This window comes from Rutilus rutilus (genome assembly GCF_951802725.1).
Source record: "Rutilus rutilus genome assembly, chromosome: 17".
Taxonomy (NCBI): domain Eukaryota; kingdom Metazoa; phylum Chordata; class Actinopteri; order Cypriniformes; family Leuciscidae; genus Rutilus; species Rutilus rutilus.
The window spans coordinates 16,758,596-16,775,086 of NC_140230.1; the positions used below are offsets into that span (position 1 = coordinate 16,758,596).

The following is a 16,491-nucleotide window of genomic DNA, read 5'->3' on the forward strand; positions in this document are numbered from 1 at the left end:
TTTTCTATATTGGGGAAAAGGAACATTGGTTTCCTGAGACTCACTTGAACAATGCACAAAAATGTTAAATTAGAAAATTGTACGTTTCAGTGGACAGGGTAAGGAGTTTCTTCCCTGTAGGATTAGTGTATGACCTTTCAGTGAGACAGGCATTCCAATGTCATTCCGCATTTTCCTAAACTGTCTGAAAGTGATCAAATGCAGGTGTTAGTGGAGGAGTTTTAGCCATGCATCTGTTTTAACCAAGTTTCTATTAGTACTGCAAACCCTCAGATTTCAAAGCTATAATCTTTATATTAACTCATTCATTGTTTGTATATAATAGAGTAGTCTTAGTAGTTTTAATGTCTTAATATCTTGCCAAATGTCAATAATTTTCAGTTTATTTTATTCTATTTTATCTCTTTTATTGTTGTATTTTACTGCTATTGTATTCTACACAGTGTATTGCTAGCATTATTTGTATTATTTATTCCATTTGTATTACTGGCAACATATTTATTCATTCATTCATCTCAAATTCTTATTCTTCAATTATTAAATCAACATTTCGGCCATCAACCTTTCTCAAAAAAGTTTTTAAAGCTATTGTCATATACTGTATATACAGTACTTTTGTATGTTTTTGAAAGAAGTCTCTTATGCTCATCAAGCCTACATTTACTTAATAAAAAATACAGAAAAAAACAGTAATGTTGTGAAATATTATTACCATTTAAAATAATGGTTTTCTATTTTTAATATATTTTAAAATGTAATTTATTTCTGCGATGCAAAGCTGAATTTTAATCAGCCATTACTCCAGACTTCAGCGTCACATGATCCTTCAGAAATCATTCTATGATTTGATACTCGGTTATTATCAATGTTGTGAAACAGTTGTGTTGCTTAATATTTTTTTTGAACCTGTGATACTACAACATTTATTCAAAATAGAAATCTTCTAACAATATAAAATTTTACTGTCACTTTTTATCAATTTAACACATCCTTGCTGAATAAAAGTGAAGGCTCATGTGTCACTGAAGACTGGAGAAATGGCTGATGAAAATTCAGCTTTGCATCAAATAAATAAATAATATTTTAAAGTATATAACAGTATTTAACAATATTCACAAAAGTACTGTTTTCTTCTACCCTGGTAATCCAGAGTTCTTGCGAGAGCACAAGTTGAATTTGCTCAGCGAGTTACTCTGGTGTCGAGTAATGATGCTCATTAAATATGCCCCTCTATCTGAGCTGCACCAATCACATCGGGTTATCATACATAAGCGGGCCAGAGGCGAGATGACGACAGCGCTGCGACGTCAAGGTCATTAGTAGACATTGCAAGATGGCTATGGATGAACACCATTTGTTTGAAACGGCTTTGGCCGCTACAATGAAAGATTTAGACTTGCCTTTTTCTCTAAAAGAGGAACAGAAGACGGCGCTCGAATCGTTCCTTTGCAAGAAGGGCGTTTTTGCTGTTTTGCCGACCGGATACGGTAAGAGTCTAATCCACCAGTTAGCTCCGCTGGTAGCTAAGCGATGTTGTGATTGGTCGTAGTGTTCTCCAATTGCGTGCAGTGAGATTTTCAAATGCATGTTTGGTGCCGCCCCTCGAGCTAGCCGATTTTCATTAGTCGACGCCAGACCATTAATCTTTTAGATTTTGGTCTGGATTTCCAGGCTAGTTTTCTTCTGTATTTTTTATCAAATTAATGCAGGCTTGATAGGCATATGCCTGGTACTGTATATGAGCAAGGTCTATTTTTTTCCGTTTTTTTTTAAATCTTGTTCCAAAAAAAATTCTTTGGAAGCATTGGTCATCTTTCTTCAGTCATTTGTCACATTCTTTCAATTTTGTCTTTATATCTGTGTCTCTCACTTTTTTTCCCCAAGATATCACTGTGAAGTTCCTGGGGCTATACTCACCTATCTTAGCTTTGCAATCGATCACTCATTTCCTCTCTCTCTTTTTTTTCACACTCCCCCCTCATTTTGAATTGCCTTGTGGCGATCTCTACTCATACTTAGCCATCATGTTGCTTGTCAATCTGCTTGAGCCCTTGCTGTGTACGTGTGTCTCTGCGGATGCTGTTTCACTACTCCTACACCAGTCATGTAGGCCTTTGTGTTTCATCTCGTTATATCAATTTAAGTTATATCACAGAAAATGTACCAAGACAACATACTACTGAAAACCTTGCCCTTCTCATTATTCTGTCTTTCCTTATTTCACATTCCCTCTGTAACTCTCTGTCACTCTGGTAACAGTGTTTCTCTTGTTTTCTCTCGCTGGGGGTGGGGGGTAATATTAATAATATTAATATTATTAGATGATAATAATAATAATAATAATAATAATATAAAAAGTAATAACATTACCCTTTAAAATAACTATGATTTCTATTTGAATATATTTTAAAATGTAATTTATTCTTGTGATGATAAAGCTGAATTTTTAGCATCAGTACTCCAGTATTCAGTGTCAGCTGTGATAGTGTTTTTTTTTTTTTTTTGGATTCGTTGATGAAAGTAAATACTTTACTGTCACTTTTGATTAATTTAATGCATCCTTGCCGAATAAAAATATGAATTTCCTTTTTTATTTATTTTACTGATCCCAAACTTCTAAACATTTCATTTCATTTCATTTTATCTTATTGCTTTGCTAAATATATTATTCCTAAAAAGGAATGATAAAATATTGGGTACCAAATGCATTAACAAATGTTAACAAATTGAACCTTTTTGGGAATGTGATGGATTTTCTTGTCGCGTGCAATAAAGCTAAGTGAGCACTTTCTCTCTGATTACAGTGCACTTCAGGAAGGGGTGGCACCTATGAAACAGTGCTGCAAGGGATTCTGCATTGACATTCTTAAGCGATTGGCCAGAATTGTTGGCTTCACCTATGACCTCTACTTGGTGACCAATGGGAAACATGGGAAAAAGATTGATGGTGTTTGGAACGGGATGGTGGGAGAGGTGAGAAAGGCTTTTTAAAATCTTTCGTCTACTTTAAACTGGCCAGGCTTGTTGTATTCCCATCAGCGCCTCTCCTTATTCTGATGAGCAAGTGCCCTGGATGCACTGTCAGCGATATCTCTAAGACTTTACTTGCATATGTAAATACAGGCATTAGGTGGAGAGAGGACTACAGATTAAAGGCAAAGCTGCTATTCCCTTTAGTATTAGTACTCATGATGATCAAACACTGGGATTATGGGATAGACGAGGTCATGGTGCAGTGTATTTGCAGTAAGGAAGCAATGTGAGCATATGACATGTTTCAGTGTTCTTTGTATAAGGATGCATGCGAGTGTGTGGTGAGAGAGTATCCAGGGTTTTCAACGGCAGGGGTTTGCAAACCTTTTCATGCCAAGGACCTTCAAATATGATGATCCCCTTGAGAGGGACTTTATATTTTAATATATTTTACTGTATATTAGCCGTTTATCGGGTCTGAGAAAAATAGCATATAATAGCGTGATATTATATAGACAATATGTTGTTTCCAAACTTAAATAATTGGCCTTTTTTATTGTCATTGCAGCAAAACCAAAACAAATTACAATATCTAGAAAATATATAAGCAATACTTGTTTGTTTTAATTGCATTTAAAATTAATTAAAAATATACGTTTTTTTTTTCTTTTTTCTACCAGTTCAGTTATATTTTCAATTCCAATTCAATAAGCATAAATATTGTTCCAGTGGGCATATTGCCATAAAACCATGAGTGAGCAAAAAAAAAAAAGAAAGATGGAAGTTACAACAAAACAAGAAATATTTTTTTCAACAAACATATATATGCTTTTTATTTCTATCTGTTAAAAACTATTAAAACTATTGAAAATGATTAATCTCAGAAAAAAAGTTTTTGTCATTTTAAGTATTTAACCTTATGTTACCATTATGTTATATTTTTGCTATTTAAATTAATTGTTTTCTATTGTAATATATTTTTTATAATATATTGAATTAAATGTAATTTGTTCCTGTGATGGCAAAGCTGAATTTTCATCAGCCATTTCTCCAGTCTTTGGTGTCACATGATCCTTCAGAAATCATTCTAATATGCTGATTTGGGGCTCAAGAAACATTTCTCATTATTATCTATGTTAAAAACAGTTGTGCTGCTTAATATTGTTGAGGAAACCATGATACTTTTTTTCAGGATTCTTTGATTAAATAGTAAGTAAAAAAACAACAACATGTTATTAGGGTCACTTTTGATCAATTTAATGCATTAATAAAAGTATTAATTTATTTTAAAAAAGGGGGTAAAGAACGTCTCCGTAAAGAAGATAAAACATCTTGAACTTCTATTTTCATGACATTCTTATCTCTAATCTTATCTCAAATTTTCTTAATGAAAGTTATTATAAAGGGTTGCTGAGGAAATCAAGGCTTTTGTTTATTTTTACTTGGGTTCCTTGAGAGTGCTGGGTCTCTAGGGGACTGTAGGGCTGCTCTTTGTAAAGAGTTCCCAGGACAGTAGGTGATGTAACTTGTTGGCCTGTTTGATGACTGAATTCCCACCCGTATCTGCCGGCCTCCAGGACTGCTGAAACACTCTGAACCCTTTCAACACAGCGCCGAGGAATTTGACTAATGGCTCACACGCACATACACAGATGTATCCAAGACAGAGGCCTGAAGCCAGCCCAAAAAGACTTGCCAATGCATGTGAGTGCGAATGACAGACAGGAGGTTGTTGTTTCGAGAGCGAGACCCCGCTGTGGCGCTCACACCCTGGAGTGACGCCTGTTCGAGACAGTTGCTAGGGAATGGAAACAGCTCTTTTCTCCGTCTCATTCCTTCATTTCCATCCTTCTGTTCTTAATATTTCTCACGGTATCTTATGTGTTCTCTTTTTTTTTTTCTCCCCCTGCTCCTTGGTTTTCAACATGTCTCTTTTTCTGTGACCACATCTTTTTCTTTTTCTCAGCCTTTTCCTTTCCCTCTCTCTCTCTTCCTCTCTCGCTCGCTTTTGGTCTTTTCACTGCATATTTTGATGCTCAGCCAATCAGCTGTCAGCACAGCCCCTGTAGGCGCAGTGCTAAGGGTTATTTTCTCAGGCTGCGAGAGTGTGTGTGCGTGAGCGGCTTTGATCTTCTATCTACGACAGGTCCACATTTCCCCTGTGCGTTGTGCCGGCCTGCAGCAGGACCGGGACTGCGGCGCGCTCACAAGGAAACAACTTCATCGATGTTCTTTCCACATTCTCTGCAGACCCACAAACATGCAGGCTCACTTTCCACAAGGATGCAAAAGCTTTCGCCGCACACTGGAAATTATACTACCTAAACAATCCCGTTTCCCACATACACATTTATAGGCGCAGGCAGGTGCGCATCTTTTCAGAATCAATGCAGCGTTCAAACTGTCAAAGGAGATTTGGGAAAGCTTGTAACCTGCATGACTTTAGGCAGTGACTCAACTCTGCACTCGTCACCATAAATCCCATTCCTCTGCATCATGAGCTTTTTCACACATTCAGGAATATAAAACAGAATGCAAAGTGAGAAAAGAGCTGCACTGGAAAGTAAAGATGTTAATGTTTTCCCTCCTTTTTGGTATTCCCGTACATGCTTTCTCTCTGTATGGGGTATACTGTCTTGAGATGGATAACCTGCCTCCTGTAGCGTCTATGTGTGCAGGCTTCTTACTACACTATCTGCCCGACCAATTTATGGATACTGGAATGCAGCCAGTATGTGGATTGAATATTAATTAGAGATGGAGGTTCTCTGAATTTGCAGATAGACCACCTGTTACACACCACATATGGCCCCTGTGTTCAGGCAAAATGCTGATTCCTTGCCGAGGACTCACCTATGTTGTACATAACCAGTTCTTGATAGTTCTTTGAATGTCTAGTTTTAGTGCACAGTGAGTGCTTTGATCAGTAAAGTGTAGAAGAAATTTTGGACCGTGGTGCTCATGCGGGCATCACAAGTTTGATTCATCTTCATGTCAATTCCCCAGCTCGTTCCACTCTTCTCTCCCTAACATTTTATGTCCTCTCTCTACCAGGGGCATTGCTGGCGCTTCTCCCCATCGAGTAAAAAAAAAAAAGTGCACCCTTATTTTCTTGGGGGGCCTGGGGGTAGGGTTCAAAGAACCAAAGTGTTTAATTCTGGTGACTTTTGGAGCAGCAGTTAACATTATCTGTAGTACTATTGTGTGGCATTAATGTAACTATGGGTAACGGATTATTTCGGTAGTCCAGTTTCTTAATTACATAATTCTAACCTTAACATATTTTTAAAAGTCAATCTTTACCTTATCTTTGACAAAGAAAATAGAAACTAAATAAAGTTGACTTTAAACATTACCTTGAGACCTTCGGCCTCCCGACTACAACTAACGATTATTATAATAATGATTTAATCTGTTGATTATATTTGTTAAAAAATTATGTATTTTAATTAAATATGATTGAATTATATAAATGGCTATATATAATGTGCTAAAAAGGTTTAAAATATATAATACATTGCAAAGATTTTTTTAAGTCTCTTATGTTCAATAAGCCTTAATTATTATTACTAATAAGTATATTATTTATTTATTTATTACTCCAGTCTTCAGTGTCACATGATCCTTCAGAAATCATTTAAATATGCTAATTCTCACTTCTTCAAGTCACTTCTTCACTGTCAAGTTAAATATAGGGATTTGCAATAGCTACTCTTTCACACATTAGTTAGCGTGGCAGCTAGTTACCTTTCAATCTCTCATTCCTCTGCAAGTCACCGTGGCCACATGATGTCTGAGCAAATCTGAGGTTCCCCAGAAGATCTAAGGTAAGGAAAGAGGTGCCCACCTTGACTTAGTCGCTGACATTTTGGAGATGATCAAATCCATTGACTCAGATAGCTTAGTTTCTCAGATCAGTATATGGTAGTTTTCCTTGTCAAACAAGGATTAATCAGTAAAACTTTACTGGGCCACAGCAGCATTTAACAGGGAATTGTGCTCCTGTAAAAAGAGTCCCTATAAATCCTGTAAATAAAATGTTCCTACTACAAATAAAAATGGCAAAAGAGCAAAAATACAATCCTCTACTTCATCCTGTTCTCTAGGTTGTGTACAAGCGGGCAGACATGGCGATCGGCTCCCTCACTATCAACGAGGAAAGGTCAGAGGTCGTGGACTTCTCTGTGCCCTTTGTGGAGACGGGAATCAGCGTCATGGTCTCTCGCAGTAACGGAACTGTCTCTCCCTCTGCTTTTCTTGGTGAGTCTCATGTGAGCCATAATGTTTCATCATATTAGACTTTAATCAGTCTCTGCTGCATGTGATTATGATGTATGACTTTTCAGGTACTGGTGCGTATCTTTCCAGAGCTCATCAATCAGACTTACAGTTCCCTTTCAAAACAAACTGTTTATCACACTTCAGTGAGAAGAACTAAATCAACATTTTTCCAAACAGGCTCTTTATTTTATTTTATTTTATTTTATTTTATTTTATTTTATTTTATTTTATTTTATTTTATTTTATTTTATTTTATTTTATTTTATTTTATTTTTTATAATAAACTTATTTTATTTTTATTTTTCACAAATATAACGTGGTTTTAAAGGCTTAATTTAAAAGTTAATTTAATTCAAATTTAATCATTTCCAAAAGTCTCCTCCAGTTCTAATGTTTGCTACAACCATGGTATTGATTTCTGCTCTGTGTTGTGTACAAACCAAGTAGAAAAACTACTACTAATGGTTTTGATGCCTCTGTCCTCTTCTCTTTCTCTGTGCCCTCTCTCAGAGCCGTACAGCCCTGCTGTGTGGGTGATGATGTTTGTTATGTGCCTGACCGTGGTGGCAGTGACCGTTTTTATCTTTGAGTTCTTCAGTCCAGTGGGGTACAACCGCAGCCTTCAGAGTGGCAAGAGTGAGTCCAGTTTATTCTTAGTCCTGCACGTAACCTTCAATAATAATAATTAGTAGTCTCTCAAGTGTTATTTTAACAGAGATAAATGTGCACAGTTGCTTGTCAGTCGCTGAATTTATTCAGGAGTCCTAATCTGAGTTCACCTCTCTCTTTATTGGCCTGGACGTGGGTTTGATATCTGTGGTGCAGGCAGTTTCTCAGATACTCATGTATAATAAAGCACTGCAGACATGTGCTCTGTATTCCTCTCCCTCCTCTGTTCTCTTCTTCATCCTCTGGCACTGGCACCCCTCTCACGCCTCATCGTCTGCATAGCTTAGGAAGCCTTTTTTTAATCAATTTAGCAGTTATGATACTTTTTAGTTTGTTTTGAGCTCATGAAGTGCCTTTCAAATTCAGGGCCATGTTGAAATTCTTTCTTTCTCTGTTTCGCTTGCTTTTCCCTGTCAGAGGCCGGAGGTTCTACGTTCACAATAGGGAAGTCAATCTGGCTTCTTTGGGCACTGGTCTTTAATAACTCCGTTCCAGTGGAGAACCCCAAAGGAACTACTAGCAAGATCATGGTTCTTGTCTGGGCTTTCTTTGCTGTCATCTTCCTGGCTAGCTACACTGCCAACCTGGCTGCCTTCATGATCCAAGAGGAATATATTGACACTGTGTCTGGCCTCAGCGATAAAAAGGTAAAGGAATAGCGGTTTCAGAGATACTGTAGAAGCAGAGAGAGCTTGTGTTTATTGGTGCGTATAGATGGACATATAAAGTTTTCATAATTCGTGATGTGCTGTTGACATGGATTTTGGGATCAATATTCTTTAAGACTGCAGAGACTAGAGTTAGACTGGAATTTGAGATTGACAGTAGCTTAAATTGGCTGTTAAGTGGATAAACAGCATTGTCTCACTGTTTGTCTTTTGAAGAGCCTATGCTTTCAAAGTATTACTGAAATGACACACATTTTGGAAGAAAGACTATTACGTTGATTTTAAAATGTAATAAAATATGTATAAACTTTAGATTTTAAATATCACAGTTTCCACAAAAATATTAACCAGCACTACTGTTCTTAAGCAGCAACAAATATGTAGAATGATTTCTGAAGAATCATGGGAAGGAGATTTATTTTCAAAACATGTAAAAATCAACCTCAAACTTTTTAATGGTGTACAGACAAACACACACACTTGCACGTATTTGATAGCCCTGCTGCATTCTCATCTTTACTGTTTGGCCATTCAGCTCCTGTATTACATGAAAAGCTGCCTAATTCTCTAAAATACCTTATCATAGCTAACAATAAGGACAATTTATACTCATTCTTCTGCTAGCAACCGGAGTATATTGCCTCAACTTGTTCTTGCGTTTTAATACGGTGGTAGTGCTCGTGGGTCTGTGAGATGTTCAGTAATTTGCCAGTCTAGCGTGGAAATGTTCCTTTGCCCCCGCTCTTAGTGTTGACCTTGAAGAATCTACAGGGATTCTTGAGGAAACACACTGACATAAAAAACAAAACAATGTTTTGTTTTCATTGCAAATGAATGTACTTATGTACACTAAATATGTACCCATTGTGTTTGTGTCATTTTCAGAAAAGAAGCTACATCAAATACTGGATACTTAAAGTCATTTAACTTGCGGTGGCTTTTGTTGGTTCTTTTTCTAAGTGCCTTGTGTTCATTTTGTAATCCCTTTTTAAATGAAAATAGTTTCCCCCATCTGCTTCACTATTGTGAAGCGGAATGAAAACAATGTGCATGTCAGCACTGCTGCTTTGTATATTGTTCTGTGTTTATGATGTATTATAGTTGGTTTTGACAGCTGCAGTTGCTCTAGTCTGTTTCTAACATGCGTTCACTGTCACACGTCATTCATGTTTATTCTTGCAATATTTTTTTCATTGTGCTCTATTGTTAGTCCACTAATTACTTTGAAAAAAAAACAAATGCAACATCAATTTCAATCACTGTTTCCCTCTCTCAGTTTCAGCACCCCACAGAGCAGTACCCCCCTCTGAAGTTTGGAACGGTCCCTAACGGAAGCACAGAGAAAAACATCCGCAGTAACTATCCAGACATGCACCAGTACATGATCAAATACAACCAGAGAAGTGTGGAGGACGCCATCTCCCACCTCAAGTCTGGGTCTGTGCTGGTTTTCTTACTCTCACTGACTTCCGTCATTCTGTTTCTCATACAGTTTTGAATTTTGTATTGTATTGTATAATGGTTTTCAGCTTTAGTTTTAATGGTGCATAGATGATTCTTTCTTGTTTGTAATGTATATTTAACTGCATTTGAAACTACCATTACTAATCACCCTAGCTTTTCATTTGGACTGGATCCACATTGGAGTGCAATAAGCAAAAAAAAAAAAGTTATATTTTTGTTATTCTGTTTAATTTCCATTCACAGTGAAATGTGCACATTTATAGTTTTGGGATCAAGCGATAAAAACCTACTTCCGCTCAATTTCATTTCGCTTCTGTACTCAGTCTGAGACAGCGTAATAGCTTTCCGTTTTCCTCCGGCCTGAAAACAGCCGGCCAATCAACGAACAGAGGGCGGGCTGAGAGCCGTGACGTAGACACTGATTGTACCGTGGATGCGTAGATTTACTTCACATAATCTGCAAAAGTCGTTCACAGCCATGTTCACTCCGGTATTTCGCTCTATGGTTTTGTTTTCGCATCATACTACATGTGTTTACAGTGGAAGTTAGATGCGGCTGAGCATGCGCATAACACACGCCATAACCAAACGTTATGTGATTGGCTTACGGGAACCAATGATTTTAAACTTCAGACAAGCGCCTCCCCGCGAGAAAGAAAACGCTTTTCAATGATGCCATGCCAGACTCTGTCTACGAAGCAAAGCGAAGTAGCAGAGTTTGGTATTACCAGGCTAATAAAAACCTACTGTTTTTGTAAGATAATTTTTTATTCACTAAAACTGATCATGGAGCCCAAACCATAAGGCCTATAGATCTGAAATTTGGTGGTATGGTAGAACTATTGGCCATTACTTTATGCCACACAAGGACACAGCCCAAACAGCCAAGTGGGGGCGCTATAATGAAGATAAATGCGTTTTAGGTTGTACATTTTGAACTGTGTATCTCCTCAGCCGTATATCACTGGAACCATGATCTCTAAATGTAATCTTTGAGTCAAGACAAACAAAACGGATATCCTAAATGTAATTTCTGTTCTTTGTGGGTGTGGCCCAGTTTGCTCAAAAGTCTTCAACCTCGAAATGCAATATTTTCATAAAATGACGGATGGACAATAGATGGGGCTACAACAGTGATACATTTGAGTGGTCAGATCTCTGCTCTAATTGTCCTGAAATAACGGATTGTCTGAGAAATGCTTTATAATAAAAACAAAAACAAATTCTTAAAGTTCCAGCAGTACTTAAACCCTGATCATTTCAGTGTAGCTTTCATTCCTTTGCAAACTCATTTATATTTCTGTTAACGAAAATACTTCCGCTGTGTTCATTTAGTTTCTGTCTTTGTAATTGTTTACATAAACAATAATAACCTTGTTTTCAACATGTTTTCTAACATCTCTCACTTTTCCTCTCGCTTCCTTACACCTCCCAGCCCTGAGTTTCTTTACGATGTGTTTGCACTTTTTTTTCCCTCCTCCCACACTTCCTCTGTTAGCCCTGTACACCTCACACACTCTTCCTCTATTTATCATGAGTTGTTAATCCACACCATGGTTTTCCTGAGCCTGTCATTTCCTTACCCATTTTTAGCAAAAGTGATAATATAATGCCGCCACACTACAACTTTCCTCTCTGCTCTCTTTCTGTCTATCACCCTCCTCCATCCCACTCTCTGTCTCTTCTGACTCATACTCTTCCTGTCTGTGTCTGCAGTAAGCTGGATGCCTTAATCTATGATGCAGCCGTGTTGAACTACATGGCTCGTAAAGATGAAGGCTGCAAAGTAATGACCATCGGCTCAGGGAAAGTATTTGCCACAACTGGTTATGGCATCGCCCTGATCAAGAACTCACGCTGGAAACGACCATTGGACCTGGCCTTACTGCAGCTGGTGGGCGACGGTGAGAGTCTAAAGGTTCTGCAGTATCAAAGTGCTAAAATTGAAGGAATTGTATATTAGTGCATTTATGCTGTTGGGATGTAGGAGATTAAAGTCTTTTTTATGCATGTTTAACAAGACTTCATTAGCCTGTACTGCTAGCTTCAAGCCATCTTCCCAGCCATTTTGTTGTAATCCAGTTTCCTTAACATGACGCAATATGTATCTGTTGTCTGCCAGGTAACATTTGTCTTTGTGCTAGCAGGCTGTTTACTGATTTAAAGGAGGTGATAGCAACCTATTGATGCATAAAAGAGATGTATCATGTATCAAAGATTCAGTCTTGGGAATGACAGAAGTTGTGTGTGTGTGTGTGTGTGTGTGTGTGTGTGTGTGTGAGAGAGAGAAATGGAGAAAGAAAGTCTGCTCTGTTCCAAAACCTATGAGCTGCTTGATGCAGGATTGTGGGTCATCAAGCTGTGTATTTAAAGACCCCATGTGGTGAAAATCAAGTTTTTAATGTTGTTTATATGTCTATATGGTGTTTTTAATATGCTTTAAGACAAACCATGTGCAAATTCATAAGTCAACACCATTGCAGTATTTTCTGCAGTGAACCAAAGACAGTCTCAAAAACGCTGGTGTTTCTGACGTCACAAACTACCTTGTAACCAATCACGTCAACGTGTGATCATCAACGAGTTGATCTCTGAGCTGGTGTGAATGAGAGGAGGCAAGGGTGTAGAGTTACATTCAAGCTATTTTAAGGCATGAAGAAATTTTTTTCAAGGAACATTTTTTAAATATGTTATTTTGGTGATCAAAGATGAGTTTTAAGGGATAAAATGATTGACTACAAAGGGACTATAATGTAGTTTGTCAAATTTTTGCGTGTGAAATCCTGCCATTTTAATAGGAAACGTGCGATCTGGAATTTTGTGTGAGAGTGAAAGGTTTTCCCATGCCGACTTCGCAACAGGTTCAAGTTGGTCACCTGGATTTGCTGCATTGACCAACAGAAAGCCTTGACGTTACACTATTGATAATAGACAACCAACCTTTTTTACTGACAATAGACAACAAATATTTTTTTGTGACCACCCTTCCCCCCTTCAGCTCACTAGGTTTTGGAACCAAGGAATTGTGTGAGATGTGTGTGTTGAGTGACTGTCCATTATCACACTCCATAGAGGATTAGCTGTTATGGATTTGCAATGTCAGAGTGGAACGCATCTGATTCAAATGTGCTTGTCCAAGTACTAATTCTTTAATTGTCATTTATACACCATCCTCCCTGCCTTCTCCCAACACACACATACACAAACACATAAATGTACTAGCTATCTCACACAGTGTTTTGTTTCAACTGGATGGTTTGTTTGATTGCTGTTTAAATCCTTTTTGGCTTTTGGTGTGTCAGAGAGAGAGAGAATGAAAGAATGTGTGTGTACGCCAGGTTCCCACAGTGCGATCGTCACACTGGTGCCAGGTTCTATTAGCTAACACCACAATTTAACAGCTGAGAAGCTTAACAAGTGAAATGAACAGTGACTTTTTTTTATTCATCTGGTTTGTGGTTGTTCTGGTGGGTGTTTTATCTGATGTTATTTTCTGAATTCTGTCCTTGTTTTACATTTAAAATGTTAAAAACCATTGTGGTTTTCTGGGGATAATGAGTATATATATATATTCAAATATTTTAATCTCAATGATTTAATGAATTTCTGCTGTAATGACTGCTCTTATCACTCTTCTTTTTCAAAATGCTTCATTGGACAATCATGAAAGAAAATGTCAGTGCTGTTGCTAAAGGTTGCCTTTTAAAGGTTGCCTTTTCTACATAAGCATATTTGTTGATGGCATACTGTATCAACACAAAATAACATGTACAATTCTTAACTGATGAAATTGTGCCAATCCAAGAAATTAGCTCTGAAGCTTAAACATGTGGGACGTTACCATGGAGGTACTGAATATTTTTTTTGCTGTACAACAGCTTCAACTATAATTTGTACTTTTATGTTTCTTTTGAGCCTTTAAAAGCCCCAGGAAACCACTTGTCCATCTGCAGCCTTTTCATTTCTTTTAAACTCTGCAGGTAACCTTATTGGTCAGTACCACGCAAAAGCACTTCTTACCTGCTAAAAGCGTTTTGTTATTTTATCTCTGGGCCAGCAGCTTTCTTTGCTGTGGTTGTCTAGAATAGGAGTCCTTTTACCTACTAACAATTTCAGAGGACTTATTACAGTGGTCAGAGATGCCTCTGCGGTTCCGATCTGTTTATAAAAGTGTTGACCTTTAAGGCTGATCCAAGAGCAATGTTTGCTTTAGCATGATAGTGGTTTGGGTCAGGACGGGATCAGAGGGGGCTGCACAGGGAACAGTGTTGGAGGTCACACAAATGGCACAGACTGGCTGTCTGCCTGAGCTTAAAGACCTTACTAAAGCATTAGCTGTTAAAATGTGCCCACTTAATCGTGCCAACCCTGAGTTCCATTGCCAAACAGAAGCTGTTATGGCAAGAGCAAAGGTGTGAAAGTATGTCTACATGTGTTAGAATGTGCTATGCGCACATTTGTACTGAATGTGTGGGTGTGTATTTGTAACTTAGCGTGCATCTATAAAGCTGTGCAAGTGTGTGAATGGTGTCTATGTGTTTATAATATAGCTGTGTGTGTGTGTATATGTATGTTCTCAGTATGACACACCTGCTAAGTTTGGCTGTGGTCAGTGAAGTGGTTTGCCAGAGCCACTGGCAGGAGTCAGAAGGAGGTGAATGGACAGTGTCAACAGAGTGAGGCAGTGCTCGGATCCAAGCTGGGCTCGTGCTGTTATCTGTTCAAGTCCCATGTGGGATTCAGCTTGCGCTTCCTCGTCCTGCTTGACTGCATTTTCTTTTGTGAAATGTTTTATGTGATGTGTCTGCGGCATCTCATCTACATTGTGATTAATGCCCGCAGGTTACGCTTGCTGGATAGTTTGTTTTGATAGCATAAGAGACAGATGCCATAATTCAAACTCTGTGAGAACAACGCAACTGTCATTTACAGTGTGATGGGTGATGATGTACTTTTATTATGTTACACAGCACTATTTTGAGATGGGCCATACTGAGATAACGTGCTGCAGTTGGCCAGTTCTCATCAAAGCAGTTAATACTGCAGTACATGCCTCGGTCTAGTAAGGATTGCAGTAATTCACAAGCTCTTCTTTCTGTAGATAAAAGGTGAGATTCTGATTTTCTCTTGAGTTTGCAGCAGGCCTGACCATCTTCCAGCACAATTAAATGATTTTGATCTCACCCTTTCACCGTTCGGTCTCCCTCTCTGTCCTCTTGTTTTTCTGCCCTCTGCCTATCACTCTGTTGCTCCTTCTTTATTTTATTTTCCCTTTCCTGTTCCATCTTTCGCAACCAAATATGTACATCCACATGTACTGTTTTCCTCCTGTCGCCATCTGTCTTCATCCCTCTTTTTATGTTAACTTTATCCTCTCTGAATAGAAAAGGTGCTTCTGCTATTTGTCATAATGACAAAGTCACTCTCTTCTTCTTTTCCACATGCCTTTTACTTATTTCTTCACATCCTCTCATTTCCCATGATACAATGCAGCATTGAAAAGACAAAGAACTTTGCTCTCCTTCCTTTTTTATCTTCTCATTTACCCTCTGAGGAAAAGAGGATATGGGTAGATCATTATGCAGGACCTAGCCTTTGCTAGCCTACAGGCCTCTTGCTCTCTTCCTCTTCCTTTCACTCTTTCAAAATTAACAAAAACTTCCCCATTTGATCAGCTTCTAAACAGACCTTCACAGTAATGTTCCCATTTACCCACAGGGACCTGTTCACTTGACCTCTGACCTGTAATGTTTTCAGTATAAAGCTCTACAGATCTCAAAATAGCACCTGACTTAGGTTCACAACAGATTTACACACATTTAGTATTAGCATCTGCTTCCTGCTACAGCAAGCATGTGGGAAATGCAACTCAATGCCATATTGCATTCATACATGTTGTATTGATACATCTGTGCCAAGTAGTTGTATCACTTATTAAATGAGAAAATGAGTAATGTTAATGCCTTGTATTTCTCTCCCCTCTCCACTCAGATGAGATTGAGATGCTAGAGCGTCTCTGGCTCTCAGGGATCTGTCATAATGATAAAATTGAAGTGATGAGCTCCAAACTAGACATAGACAACATGGCCGGTGTTTTCTACATGTTGCTGGTGGCCATGGGCCTAAGTCTGCTGGTCTTCGCCTGGGAACACCTGGTTTATTGGAGGCTGCGGCACTGCATGAACAAAATGGGCCAGTCCGGCAAACTGGACTTCCTACTCGCCTTCAGCAGGGTGAGAGAGAGTGTGAAGTGAGAGTGTAAAGTGAAAGAGTGAGTGATTATTAGTCACTGGATGAAAGTCATATGGAAGAGTTTGAGCAGAAGAAAAATGGTAACATGGACATGCCTGTGGTATTACAGATGGGGTGAGAGTGATGCAATGAAAGCTGATTTGCCCTTATTATCAAAATATGACTTAACAATTTATTGTGCTCT

The 16,491-nt window shown here is 38.2% G+C and overlaps 1 protein-coding gene across 1 annotated transcript in view; it reads left to right on the top strand.

The window, feature by feature from the left end:
- The window catches only part of grin2db (glutamate receptor, ionotropic, N-methyl D-aspartate 2D, b), an 82,493-nt gene that overhangs the window by 55,716 nt on the left and 10,286 nt on the right, over positions 1-16,491 (top strand). The window contains exons 8-14 of the mRNA XM_084385610.1: positions 2,805-2,973; positions 7,080-7,233; positions 7,765-7,890; positions 8,341-8,570; positions 9,868-10,028; positions 11,772-11,959; positions 16,047-16,288. Of these exons, the coding sequence (XP_084241736.1) occupies positions 2,805-2,973; positions 7,080-7,233; positions 7,765-7,890; positions 8,341-8,570; positions 9,868-10,028; positions 11,772-11,959; positions 16,047-16,288 (1,270 nt within the window). The remainder of the gene's footprint in view (positions 1-2,804; positions 2,974-7,079; positions 7,234-7,764; positions 7,891-8,340; positions 8,571-9,867; positions 10,029-11,771; positions 11,960-16,046; positions 16,289-16,491) is intronic.